Source organism: Semicossyphus pulcher, unplaced genomic scaffold (genome assembly GCF_022749685.1).
Source record: "Semicossyphus pulcher isolate SPU_LCO1_2020_fin unplaced genomic scaffold, fSemPul1.0.p SCAF_9, whole genome shotgun sequence".
Classification (NCBI taxonomy): Eukaryota; Metazoa; Chordata; class Actinopteri; order Labriformes; family Labridae; genus Semicossyphus; species Semicossyphus pulcher.
Window position 1 is genome coordinate 18,903,442 of NW_027211770.1, and position 14,755 is coordinate 18,918,196.

General features: G+C 39.9%; 1 protein-coding gene and 1 long non-coding RNA gene across 2 annotated transcripts; both read left to right on the forward strand.

Annotated features, from left to right (window-relative positions):
- Positions 1-559: 559 nt before the first annotated feature.
- Positions 560-1,590, forward strand: LOC138583581 (uncharacterized). The gene is made up of 3 exons (XR_011305427.1): positions 560-635; positions 1,027-1,144; positions 1,332-1,590. It is a non-coding gene; the product is annotated as an uncharacterized lncRNA (long non-coding RNA).
- A 2,389-nt stretch (positions 1,591-3,979) lies between these two features.
- them4 (thioesterase superfamily member 4) lies at positions 3,980-10,778 on the forward strand. Its single transcript, XM_069656927.1, has 6 exons — positions 3,980-4,364; positions 7,987-8,173; positions 8,508-8,670; positions 9,058-9,165; positions 9,999-10,123; positions 10,235-10,778. Exons 1-6 carry the CDS (start codon positions 4,236-4,238, stop codon positions 10,279-10,281), a joined length of 759 nt encoding a protein of 252 aa, XP_069513028.1. The 5' UTR covers positions 3,980-4,235; the 3' UTR covers positions 10,282-10,778.
- The last annotated feature ends 3,977 nt before the right edge of the window (positions 10,779-14,755 follow it).

Genomic DNA, 14,755 nt, shown 5'->3' on the forward strand with positions numbered 1-14,755 from the left:
GAGCAGGTAGAGCAGGTTACAAGAACAGCGCTTTCAGACGAGCTGGAGGAGGCACGCTTGAACGACCGGACAGACAACCGGAATGAGCAACGAGTCACCGGCTAGCTAGTCTCCCCCGAGTAGATCCAATCCTTCCTCCAGTCCACCGAGATGAAGCTAGCGGCGGTTTTAGTTTCCCTGAGCTTGGCCGTCTTGGTGGCGATGATTTTCCAAACCGTGCGACAGGAGATGAAGCTGCGTTCCGCGAAAACCCGCATGGTGGAGAACTCGGCCGAGGTGAAGAGGAAAGAGGAAGCCATTGTCGAAGTGAAAGCTAAAATCGATGTATTGAAGAAAAGCTTGGGCGCCGCCAACAGCAAGGTGGAAAATATGAAGAAGATGAAGGAAGAAACTGCAAAGTCAACAGAGGGATTTGTTCAAAGTCTGGCGGACTGTAACAAGCAAAAGGCAAGTCACACTCACACACACACGAGCCATCATCAATCAAAAACAATATTTCCAGTGAAGTTTAGCTTTTTAGGCTTCATGTGATTGCACCTGAACTGACTTCCGACCAATTATTTCACTTTTCCTTTTGTAGGAAGAAGCAGCGAAGAAGAAGACAGACATTGTAGAGTCCATTACCAAACTCAAAGGTAAGGCAGCTATTTGTTGTTGCTTCACCTTTTCTCTGCTGATGTCAGCTCTGGGAAGATTGTTTAAAGTGTGATTCTGAATGCTAATATTAGCCAATCCCAAACTAATCCAGGCAAAAGATGAGGCTTTCTGTTGGCCTTCTTAAAAGACAGAGGTTGGTTTGACCTGCTCATGTCTGTCACACACTAGATACAGGAGGCCTCTGAAGAATCAACCGGAAATCCCGGCATTCCTATCTGTTATTCAATTGAAACTCTCAATTATTAGCAGCTGCTTCTAACATTTTGATGCCTTTAATGATCATTTATAATGAATTAAATATAGAAATGTTCATTTTGTACACTAATTGGAATCGTTGTCTCCTTCTGTTATGCTCCGTTCTTCTCTCAGCTGATCACGAAGTGGCTAAACAGAAGGCCGAGGTGGAAATTCAGGGCTTGAAGCAACAGATTCTGGATAGAGACAAAGCTATTTGTGCCTTTGCAGATACGACCAAGGAGGAAGCACGGTAAGAGCGCATCCTCAGAGTAAGAGTGTGTGTGGTCAGCTCAGGCAATCGGAGCATCAGAGAGCCTCACGCCTTGCATTGTAAACATTATAAACACATTATATCACATTGTAGAACAGGACCACATAATAATAAGATGTAAGAAAGCGTCATCACATAAGGACTTTTTCTTTTCTGGTTTTTGCAGGAAGCTGTGTGGAATCTCTCAATAAAGCAACTCAGGATTATGCAACATTGAGTTTTGCAAACAAGGACGCATTTTATAACATCCTGATGTGGTTACAGCGCTGCTTGTTTACAATAAGAAACATCAAATTGCAAGGACACTGGGAGAGGAAATATGTTACACATCTGTGATTGTTGGATCTACTTTGGCCTTTTTGTCTCTGTGAAACTGTGACTTGTAATCAAAGCCTTGCCAAATAAATGTACAGTGATTACCAGGATACCTTCTCCTGATTTAACTGGTTATGTGGCGTTGTGAGGCCCCTGAGTCTTCAGGTCCCTGAGGCACCTATTTAGTCTGCTGCCCTGCTCGCTGTGAAACCTGAAAGACCACAGGCGGCAAGAAAAGCACAAGGACACCTGTCTGATGTGTGCGGGTGGAGGAATTTGTTAATCAAATAGATTGCAGCGAGTGAAACCAAAAGTGTATGCGCATCAAAATAACACCCAGGTTAAGTGAGATAAAAGATCAACATGTTTGAATTATTAAAGACATGTTGTCTAGCTGATCTCTATCTCTCTAATGTAAGGAGCGTCTTTACAGCAAAGCCACAACCAAAATACTTTAAAATTAGCTGTGGATTAAATGTATTGTACATAAGCTTATGACACGTTCAAAGAATCTACCACCTACTCATCCAAAACCCAAAGATGATAAATGACAGCCGTGGCATGGTCCTCTGGCTCCCCCTAGTGACGGGTGTCTCGCTGCAACTATACCCCAAAATGAAGAGCTGCTTAGCATTCAGAGTTGATCCCTATTTACTGTTCTATCGTTTAAACTCAAACTAAAACGTTTGAAAGAAGGTTGCAGCCAGTCTGTCTGCTTTGAGTCTGAGACCTCAACGTTTGCCTTTAGTGTCCTGACTGTAGCTACTGTTCCAGACCAAAAAAAAAGTCATATTAAAGGTTTAGATTGTGGAATTTTTCTGAGACAGACATGTGGTTTAATAAGCATTGATTGATTCAACAACTTCTAAAAGGCCAACGTACTGATGTTTACTGTAAAACAAATTATGTAGCTCTCCTATGCAGTCATTTATTGTTTCATAGGTGGCTTAAGTGATACTACAAAACCACTGAGGATTGTTGTATTGCTAAAGATTAAGGTCTTATTGTGATAGCATTATGGTTAGGATAGCATCTGGAGAAGTGTTCATAAATCATAGCAAGACTTGTGAGTATCGGTAACTCATATGTGTAACAAGTATATATGGGAATGTGACATGGTACAAACCTTTTAGGGTTAGGTGATATGTATGACTGACAGATAATGTCTCTCCCTAAGACTACTATTTAGGAGTGTATCGTCCTCATCTCCCATAGAGACAGGGAGAAACTATATTAAATAAGATGTGCTTTCTGAAAGCATAGTGGTGGTTAACTGGAAGAAAACATAAAAGAGCTAGTATGGAGACGTGGATAAAAGATTACTCACTAAGATGCAATACGAAAAGACATGGAAACCTTTTACATATTTTAAGAGCATGGCATCTTGGGAAATTAATGATCAAAGAAGACAATCATTAACAGACTGTCGAGTGTGTTTGACCTTTTGAAATGTTTCCTTCTTTATCGAGAAGAATTATCGGAGGGGGGAGGGGTGGTTTATATGCTCTTGTAAATGTCTTGCACTTCCTCGAATAATCAAATGTGAAACAATAAACATATTGTTAAAACAAGGCTGTAAAAAGACTGCTGGCATGGAAATTTTCATACATAAAAGCTTTAAATATCATGGAGCTTAGAGAACACAGTTCATGTTTGATAGACATTTGTAAAACTGTCCCGCAACATCTATGTGTCTCAACAACACAGTTGATCATTTGTATGTTGTAATTATGGCAACATCTGATGCTCAGTATCCAAACTCACATGGATATGAGTTCTAAGTCAATAGTCAGTCCTAACGAACGTTTTAAAGGTCTATTTTCTCAATGACGTAAAGGTTTGCTTACAAGTTCATGTTTGTTGTTTTAGAAAAGTGGAAAAACTTGTTGTTGACACGGTTGTTTCAAATATTTGAAATGTTCAAATGTTTAAACAGTTTTTTTGTAAAACAGGTTTCACCGTTTCTCTGAGTTCAGGCCTTTCTCTTTATCATTTAATCATTGCATTCAGCAAAAGACATCTGATCATTTAAACTGTGCTTTTAAACATTTTACCTGCATGAGGAAAATCATTTATTCAAAGGGTTGGGTGTTTTTGGATGTGGATGTTGCAGAAAGTATTCAATTGCACTCTCAGGTATGATTTTTTTGTGCTTTGTAATGTTGTGATGTAAATTTAACAATCCTCATATTTAAATGTAAAGTCAGATTATGAAATAATAAATCATGAAATAAAAATAATGAAACCACAAAATATGAATATTTCATTTTTCCAAGTTACTCACACAGTATAAATACTTACTTAAACAATACTACACTTCGTATACTCAGAGTTACATTTACTTGCTTATTATATTCACATTATGTGTTTACCTTACCAGAGTGTTTACAGTGTCCTCCAAAGCCAATCACAGTGCAAACTGGGAATCACGTGACCAAAAGGACGCTGTCGTAGACTCTACACATGCCGGAAAGGCAGCAGATGACACATGAAAGTCACCGGTGAGACAATCCCAGCGTGTCATATCAGGGCTTTATTATTTTCCGAGATAGCGAAACACAATTACAGCAGCTAATTGTTACAGCAACGGCAGTATTTATTTTGTTACAGTGCTAGCTACCGTTAGCTAGCAAAAGCTTTCGACAGCTGCCTAGTGAAACGCTAGCTTACAGTTGGTTTGAACATCAGTTATCTTTACCAAAATACAGGCAGCTCCGTCAGGTACAGTTACTACCTTTTAAATAGAATTGTAAAGATGGCGAGGAGCGTCAGCACTAATATTGTTAAGGGCTTTCACCGGCTCGTCTCACTCTCAGCCATGTGGAGTATCAGACATCCGATTTATAGCGTTTCATCGAGGAGCCCCTCTGTACGGAGCATGGCGGTAGGTGCACTGAAATGTTAGGAAAGTGCTTGAATGGACTGGTCGGATGTTTTTGAATGGGTGTTTCTGTCTTCCAGATGTTTCTCAGTGATGGGTGTAGTTAGCCTGTGGTGCCGTCATTGTACAGTCCTGGTGTAATACATACAATAGTCATGTAAAAAATGTATATGCATTATGCTGCAGCTCTCATATTTAGTCAAAATGTTAATATTTAAGCCATGCAGGAAAAAGGATGGGTTAGCTAAACCTCTGTTTAGTCTTTGTACAGTATGCACACATTCTGCATCACAGCATATGCAATTCTATAATGCAATACTGATAAACACCAAGTGGACACTCTATTAGGTCCACCTGTCAGAGAGTTATTTATTCAACATGTCTTTTTTTATTTATGTATTTATTTTAGTTGTACTTTGCAGTAGCGTTGAACTGGACTGCAATGCATTGAGAGCTGTTTCTAATGTTGTACGAACTGGAGGGGATTTAATATTAGAAACTCTATTAGAAAGTCTGCAAACCACCACTGCAAACTACAACCTCATACCTCTATAGTGAAAGAACCTCTTTGACAGTGGGAATTAATTACACACAACATTTTCTGGTTTCTGTTGACGTGAGGTTGATGTACTTATTACAGTTCTTAGACCAAGAAGCAAAACTCTACAGGACAGTGGCTGCATATGGTTTTTACTTCACAACACTTCCAAGACTAGACTAGATATACCTGAGGAAACAAAGTGTGTTAAGTCTGGCTCAAGGGAAGGAAAAGAAGACATGACCACATGTAACTTTAAAGTAAACATTTATTTAACCCAATCTAAGTTAAACAATGACAATGTAAAGTATGTAAATCAGTAAACATCAGTAGTGCTTTGCCTGTTAAATGAGTGAAAAGTGAAGTGTGGTAAACAAAGACAAAGTCTACTCCAAACAACATATGTCCCAGGGGAGAGAGAGAGACTGATGGTGCGTTCCATTTGTACTTGGAAGTCGGAATTTCCGAGTTCACAGTCCGAAATTTCAACTGGAGCGCCCCCTGAGGTGGGATTTCCGACTGAAGGTCGGAGGAACCTCACCGACCCCGACCTCACAATCAATGACGGCTGCTCCGTGCATCAACAGTAAATGAAAGCTTTAGTGTTGACTGTTTATTATCACTTCTGTCTGGTGTCTCATTAAAATCAGTCGTACACACAGTACTGTCCAATTTCTATCTGTGGACATGGTGTGGACCTCATATTTGTTCTGTTGTTGTCTGTATTCTGAGAGAGCAAGCACAACAACTGTTTTACTGGAGGGGTCCATATCTTGGTTTTCCGACTTGTTGTACTGGAATGTGATTAACTCGGGTGTGACGTCATTCCCACTTCCGAATTCCAACTTCCGAGGTAAATGGAACGCATCATTACTCCACCATAGGGATGCACCGATACCACAAGTACAAGTACAAGTTCTTACATTTGGGTACTCCCCGATACCAAGTACCGATATGAGTACTTAATAATATATATTATAGTTCTCATAATGACTTCAAAAGCATGTTTCATTTTCATCAGATGTTCCTCACTTTCTGACTCTAACAAAGTAAATAGACATAATGATGCAACTGCAACTGTTGCTGATAAGCTTCTCCGCCTACCTGCTTGACTAACGGAAGGCTAACGTCAAGCTGTAAAGTGGTATTCGTGTGCGGTACTCCTCATAGTTTTATGAGTACGAGTAAGTACTGAAGCTCCGATACCGCCCAATACCCGATGCTGGTATCGGTATCGGTGCATCCCTACTCCACCAGCTTATATGGAGCAGAAGCAGGAGACACAGGTGTAACTGAGCGAGTGTTACACTACTTGATTCTCTCCTAAAAATATAGAGCCCAAACAGGAAGTTAAGAGAGCTGTCACAGGTTGACATGAGGGCTCTTCTTAGCTATCTTCCATCCATCCATTATCTATAGTGCTTATCCTGTTCAGGGTTGCGAGGGGGCCTGGAGGCCCAGCTGTCATTGGGTGAGAGGCGGGGTACACCCTGGACTGATCCCCAGTCAACCACAGGGCTGACACATAGAGACAGACAACATTTCAGGCTCACACTCACATCTACGGGCAATTTAGAGTCACCAGTGAACCCAACGAGCATGTCTTTGGACTGTGGGAGGAAGCCAGTATACACCTTTTAGGGCCGGTTTCACAGACAAGGCTTAAGCCTAGTCCCAGACTAAAATGCCTGTTTGAGCTGTCTTAACTAAAAGCGACTTGCACAGACCTATTTTAAAATAGTCATAGACTTAGCCTGTTCTGGATTAAACTAAGCTGATTGCAAGAGGGAAGGTTAGAGCTACTCTAGGCCTAAATTGAAGCTTAAATGAATCCTTCAAAGAGGCAGGTTTAACTTCTGCTTAGTCCTGTTTGTGAAGAAGAATGGACTATTTGGAACATCTAAATGAAGACCAACATGCACTACAGAGGCCAGCCAGACGAGTACTTGTGGATAAGTGTAATCGGAGTGCTGCACAACTACCTGAAGCAGCGCTGCTGTCCTGATCCTCCAATGGAAAATCAGGATCAAGCAGTTATGCCCATGGCTCAGGCCAGAAATGACAAACAAGGACTTGCATACAGAGATGCTTTTACATTGAAGCACAACCAGATGAGACGCATTTAAATATGTAGTGTATTTATTATGGCTTTTTTTATTTAATTTTTTTATTTAAATAGTGTGCACGGAAAATTAAATGAGAAAATCGAAGCCGTCTTAAGATATTGTTTGCGGTGATTAAAATACTCCATTAGAAGCAATAAACTCATTTGGTCCTTAGTAGGAAAAAAGAATAAAGATTGACACAGACAGTGGAATATATTGACCAAAAACACTGACCAATTTACTTTCGGTCATATTGTGGTGTACAATTCACCAGTATTAATTCGCTCTCTTCCAATCTCTGCATTCTCTATTTGTTTACACCAGTTTAAGGTTCTTCCACAGAGTCTATAAAGGCAGATATCATTCTAAAGTGTATGTCACAAAAAAAGAAATATGAGAAAAGTAAAACACTGAAAACAATAAAGATATCTCGCAAGAAGTTAAACTTTTCTTGTTATATTTGAATTTGTGTTGAATTTACTGCAAATTGCAGCCCAACCACTCTTCTTCTCTTGCTCAGTGAAAGCAGTCTGGATTTTACTTTCAGTTACTGGATTGTTTGACACAGTTTTGTTTCAGTTTTTTCAGACTTTTTTCAGACTCACTAAAGTATTTTGAACAAATTATCTTTGCTTCTGCTGTTGTTTTATCTCCAGGTTCACACCAGTCACTGTGTTTTTCAATTCCATTCCGGGTTTTTATGAGCACCATTAGACCAACAGCATGTGCTCATACTTAACCTAATGAGGCTTAACCCTGGTGTTCTCTTTTAGGCTTACTTACCTTACTCCAGGACTCCATAGTCACCGACTAACTAAGCTAAACTTAGGCCACGTCCATGAAAGCCACTTAAATTTCCTGGTTTAACTAGTACACATTAAGGCCTACTCCTGGCTTAATTAAAGCCTTGTCTGTGAAACCGGCCCTTAGAAACCTTAATTTTAAGGTAGACAAAGCTTTAAAGCATTTCCCTGTTCTGCAGGTGCTGCCGTTGCCCTTTTTCAAGCCGCGGGACTTCAGCCTGCCGAACTCCACGTGGGGAACAGAAATGATGCAGTTGTATGATCATTATAACAGCATGTGTGAGGTGGAGACGGCGGACGGAGAGAAGCAGGAGGGGAAGTGGAAGAGAATGCCCGGCTACAATCGCCTGCTCAAGTATGCAACAGGTAAAAGTGTGCAGACTGTTTGTTTTGATTAATAGTGATAGCAATAATCAAGGGGTCAAGCTCTCCTTTTGTTTTTGTTTCAGTGGGTTTAGGTGGACATAACCCAATAATAATCCAAGCTTTTTTTAATATGGAAAATCTTGTCATCTTTAAAGCTGCTAAAGTTGATGTTTTTATAATAATAAAAAAATAAAAAAAATAAATATAATATATATATTATTTAAATATATATTTTTAATACCCTACAACCTGCTTTTCCACTCATATGTTTTCTTTGTTTCTTGAGATCCTCTGATAGCTGTTTACAGATGTTGTACCCTTTGTCTTCCATCAGGTGGAGTGTATCTTAGTAAAATGATGCAGTCAAAAGCTCGTCTTTTTACACGGAACATCAGAGAACCGGGGGCAGCCTTTGAGTATGTTTTGTTTATTAACAGTGAGGAGCAGAAATGTGTGGGCATTTTACAGTCCGGACACCTGCTGGAGGGACCACCGGGGTGAGATAACTGTTGATGTTGTAGGAGATTGTGTATGGATGTGTCTGTGCTTGTTGTACTTTAACATACTGTTCCTCCTTCACCGTTGCTACTTACTGTTAATTATACCGTATACTGTATGTCTTTGAAATAATCTTGTTTGGGGCAGTGGTGGAACAGAGAGAAATAAATCAAGTCAAGGACCTTTGTTGCACGTCTTACCTCTCTCCCTCTCTCTCTCCTCATTCCCTGTCTGCCCCTTCACTATCAGTTTTTCAATAAAATTTAAATAACCAACTAGATAAAAGTATAACAAATATGCAAGTTTTAGACCTTCCAAATACATAAAACTGCACTTTTAACTTTGAATCTGATTTACATTGTGTGTTTGTGTGTGTGTGTTTCCAGCCATGTCCATGGGGGGGCAATAGCCACTATGATTGATACTGTAACAGGGTGTCTCGCTTCTCTCTCTGGATCTGTAATGACGGCAAACCTCAACATCAACTACCGCAGGTACAGGAGAAATATATTTGTTTTTTGTCACACAAAGTCATTTGTTTAAATCACAGTTTAAATCTTCACCAAAATGTAAAATACCTTATTGTACCTTAACCTTCAGATGTACGTCGCTTTGGACAAAAGCGTCTGCTTAATCAAATTGTAACATTGTAAATGAGAGAATAGCGTTCTGTGCATTTTAAAGACCCTCTTTTAATATAACACCCTGAAGTTAATTTTATCATTTAATCTCTGTAACTTGGGATTAGTGGTCAGAGTCCATGGGGACATGATGTGCACAGGTTAGATGATGCAGAGGCTCTGCAGAAGCCTGCTTGTGCTCATACATCAGACAGTACAGTAAAGTCACAAAGGTGTCAGCCAGCTCTGGATTTGAATCGTGTAGTGTTCATTGATGTTTCATGATGTCACATAGATGATTTAATATTCTGTCCAGAGATCTCTGTAGGGGCCCAAATAGGGGTGGGAATCGCAGATGAAACTATACGATACGCGATACGTGGCCCACGATAACGATATTATCACGATACAGCAATTCTGCAAATCTGTTTAGAGCGCCGTATATTTGTAAATTAAAATATCAATAATTGGCAGCCTTTGAATTGAACAAGTCAGGACGACGATATATTGCGGTATCGATATTTTGTCCCACCCTAGCCCAAGTGCTGTTTCTGCTCACTGTGGACAGCTGGGGGTCATAGATTAGATAAATAGATTGTGACCTTAAATAAGAAATAAGTGCATTAGTAAAGCCAACATCTTCATATTGTATGACTGTGATTATCTGTTGTCAGTTTGCCCTAACAAACACTTGTCTCGTCCCAAAGCCCCATCCCACTGGGCACCACAGTGGTGATGGAATCCTGTGTGGAGAAGCTGGAAGGCAGAAAAAAATTCATTTCATGTAAGGTGACCAGCGCTGACGGCTCCAAACTGCACACTGAAGCAACAGGTAACAAACACTGCTATACACACAGCGCGTATAAGAACATGTCGGTGTTAAAGCTTTTGTTAGGTCACATCTCTGCCCTTTGACCTTCTGTATTGTACCTCTCTCCTTCAGCACTGTTCCTGCAAATCAGCCTCAACAACCTAATTCTGGGAAGGTAACAGGAACACACCGGACCACCACCCATAAATACTGTCAGCAAGCCGAGGCCACAGCGAGTGTGTGTGTGAGAGGATACGTGAGTGTGTCGTTGCTTTGAAGTATTTTCTGGAGGAGTGTGGACTTATGTGCCGGGTGATTTAAGAGATCTCTCTGAATATGACACTTTCTACTTTTTATTTTTCATGCATCTCTGCTGGCTGGCTAAATGTTGTCACTAACAAACAGTACAGATTCTGGGACTACCTTAACTACCTCCACTTTGTGTGACTAACAAATCAACAGTACATATCTAAACAATATGTATTAAAGCACATTTTAACGGTTATTTATTCTAACTAACACTGATGGCAGTATTGATGTTATTTTGAACACTGGGGCCTTTCAGAAGTGAGCTCAGAATGTGCTGTACAGGACTAATATATTTCCTACAATGAAGCCTCACCTCTTGATATTGTATGAATAATACAATTATTTTGTCAGCTAGTGAAATTGTTTGCAACAGAAAATAAAAATTGTAATGTCTTAATTTTTTTGCTCAATGTACTGAAGTTATTGCTTCTCTTCTTCCTAAAGAAGCAGTAGGTTTTAACCTTCATTCAAAACTTAAAGCTCCTGTGAGGAGTTTTTTGCTGGTTATGAAACAGACTAAAATTCATTCTGATGTCTCTATATGAGCTACAAAAGCAAACCAGACCATCAGCGACAAGTTTGATTGTTTCTATAAAGTTATTTTTAATGCCTGAAACTGCTGGCGGGGGCGTAGTGTCAGACGAAGCGATTAACTGCACGCTGCCTTTGTTTATATTTTCCAGGGCAAAAATTGAAAGTGAGTGATACATATGACTGTTAACGAAAGCAGGCTAAGATTTTTTTTGTTTAAAAACCACCACTTAAGCATGTACAGGACAAAAGCAGAGAAGAGATGAGAAGTATGGCTTTGCCTACAGGGGGCGCCAAAATCAACACAAACAGAAAGTTCCTCTCAGGAGCTTTAAGTTTCTCTCATTATGATAAAAACTGAAGTTAATCTAAACTATATATCTTAATGATTTATTCCCCTGACCAGACTTGATAGTTATACTGCTAATATAACTTAAATAATAAGTAGGATTTTTCCTTGCATTTTGTCAACAACACATTCAAACTGGGCCCCTCCTCCTGGGCTCTTCGTCACCAGAAGCTCACTCTCACTCTCTTGTGCGAGAACACGCCCATCCCGCTGAGCTAACACCGACAGCGCCAGCATGCTAATCACCGGTTACCTTTGCGCTAGCATGCTAACCACAGGTTACCATTGTGCTAGCATGCTAACCGCTGGTTAGCCTGTCCTACCCGGTTTGAGGCACCTGCCTGTCCAACAGAAAGAAGGCGAACTCTGCATCGCTCTTCCGCCATGTTCGCCGGTCTGACTGGGGCCCAGTTGCTAACTTGAACCACTCCCACACTCACCTGTAAGCTGTGATTGGCTCAGAGAACCACAACAGCGCCCCTCCTGAAAATGTCCTGTGCAAAGCAAAACAACAGAGTAGATACACACTCACTAACACACATTTATAGAGGCTCATAAGTGATGATTTATATTATATTTGTAAAAGCCTATACTTTATTTTTCTAGGAAAATCCTACTTATTGTACCTTTAAGACAGATGTCCTTTATTAAACTAAAGACAGGATTTTGGGGGCGCTGGTTTGGCTCAGTTGGGGCAACGGGCGCCCCGTGTGTGGAGGCTGCAGTTCTTGATGCAATGGTCGCAGGTTCGACTTCAGGTTTGTGACCATTTGGTGCATAAAGTCCCCCACTCTCTCCTCCCCACGTTTCCTGTCACTCTTCACTGTCCTATCTAATAAAGCCAAAAAACAAAAAACAATATGTTAAGATAAAAAAATACAGGATTTTGTACTAAAATAACAAAAAGGGCATTTGATGAATTTGCATCAGACAAGTATTTGTGTTTTAAACTCAATTTTAGCTTCAACTTTGTAGAATTAGTAAATCAAAGATATAAAAAGACAAGAGTTTTAGCTTCTTACACTTTTAAATGTAGATTTTCAGGCGTGGGTTGTTCACTTTTACCCCGTCATGTGGTTATATTTGAATATGAAGTGTGATTTTAATCTCATGAGAAAATCATGACTTGCAATGGAAGCACACATGGGTTCAAACCCTAAATCATCATGACTGTCATCTTTTCCAGACTGTAGGCTGGTTTGTCTCACTTTTGAAGTACCTTATCAAAATGCCATGAAAAGTAACACATCATGACCCTCCCATGATGTTTAAAAGAAGTGTGCTTATGAAACACCTGAGGGCAGTGAGATTACCAGTTCGTGTTATGTGAAATTAAGAATTGCATTGTTTGAGTTTTACATTGGACTATAGAACATCTGTTTTAGTGTGTAGTCGATTTGTCTCACAGCACTTTATGTTGTGTATGCTAATAAAGTTTGAATTTAGTGAGACATTCAGAGCTTAACAACTGACTCTAACATAAAATGACAAGAGGTGCTCAATGTGAGCTAAAATGAACTTTCTCTCAGCAAACATTTACATACAAATTTATACATTTTTCAAATATTTGTAACAATATTTTGTTGAACTGCTGCCCTTTCAGCCAGCAACTGTGTTAACAACAACTCAGCATAAAGCTCCCCTGCTCTTAATTACACCACACTGTTAAATTCCAGAGGAATTCAGTTCAGTTTCCTGTTGTTTTCTGTCACTAGCTGCTATATCAGAGAAATATTTCTGATTAGATCCAGTGATGTATTTGACAGCTTAAAACTCGGGTATTTCTCAGTATGACTCGTTTGTATGTTGCAATGGACCAATAAGCTGTTACAGTTACAAGTGAATTTATTTCTCCTCTGTTTCAGAATCGGCTTTATTGGCCGGATATGTACACATACAAGGAATTTGACTCTGTTTTAACCTCGCTCTCTATGTACAAGCATTAAACATAAAATATTAAACTAAAAACTACCTTAGACATTAAATAATACAATCAAACTAATGCGACATTTTGTACATATTAGCTATATGCTATTTCAAATGCAGCGAAGTGTTGCTTGTTGTCATGAGTTTACCAACCCTGAAGGCTTTAAACTACATTTGACTTCTCACACAATTTGGTCTGTGTGGTTTCTGAGTGGAGGGGCTCATCACAGTGCAGGCCTGGTGGTCTTCTGAGGGCCCCTCACATTTTAACCTCAGTAAAGAGCAGATGGAAATGCTACCTTAGTGTCTAGTGTGTGTGTTTGGTGGCAGATGCAGGACAAATGAGCACCAGCAGTTTTTTTTCTTCTTTTTCTTTTCCCCTGAAGAGTCATGTGGTCAAGTTGGGTTTGAGGAAGCGGGTGGGGGGGGGGGGCAGTTGTTTTCAACTTTCAGTTAAAACCACCTGCAACAAGTTGTGTCCACTGCAGCACTTTTACGCCTGTTTTTTCCTTTAGATATCAGCTTAGGAGACACATTTTGAAAGCTGTAATCTTTAAAATAAGAATCCTTTTTAAGGTGGAGGACTTGACGGTGAACACAAAGCTTTATTTCAACTGTCGTCTTTGGCAGAGGCCTCACCTGAAAGTGAGGTTACTATGGATCCATGTGATTCACAAAATACACTTAATGTTAAGTACTGATGCACATATCAATCAATCATTTGACAGATACATGACAGCTCTGGTTCCTTTTTAAAGGCATTATGTTTTTTTTAATCAAGTATTTATATTTAGATAAAATGGTAATAAAACAGAATATTTCACGTCTAAAACAACTGGATATTTTAGGGCCCTCTATCCCCTCTGCTTGACATCTAATATCCTTACTGAAGTAATAACGAAGGTTAAGAAATACTTATAATTAGTTACTAAGATAAAAGCCCCTACACTCAAAGTCAATTAAAACTGTATGAATAATTTATTTCAAAATAAAAGAAGCTACAAAGCTGTTCCACAAAACTGATGATATTACACGCTGATACCTCAGATTGGTGCTCCTACATTGCTGAATTACTTTCCTCCACTGGTTTAGCCTTTCCTTCTTGTGTGTTAGATCTGTCATGTCTTGGAGGAACATTTCGGCTACCACAGCGATGTGTAACGAGAAGACCTTTAAACCTTTGCTAAAACAAGGTGTTCTTATCATGATTATAATAATCTCCCTGCATACATGTAAAGGCCCTGCAGGTGGATTTAACAAGCCACTTGATTTATACCAGTTTATGCAGAGAGATTGTGTTCAAGTATCCCGTCAAACGGTGAAGTTAAAGGCCGGACCTGCTCTGGTATTTAACGTCTCCTGTGTGGGTTGTCGCTTCTCGATTAGAGTGGCGGAAATTTGTGGCAGCAACATGGGATTATATTTCTCAACCGAGCACTACAAAGCAGAACCCGATCCGCTGCTATTACGTAACAGCCGGTGACATAACTCTCTCCAGCCTGGGACGGTCAGGGCGCACAGAGCGCGCGGGGAGGGGG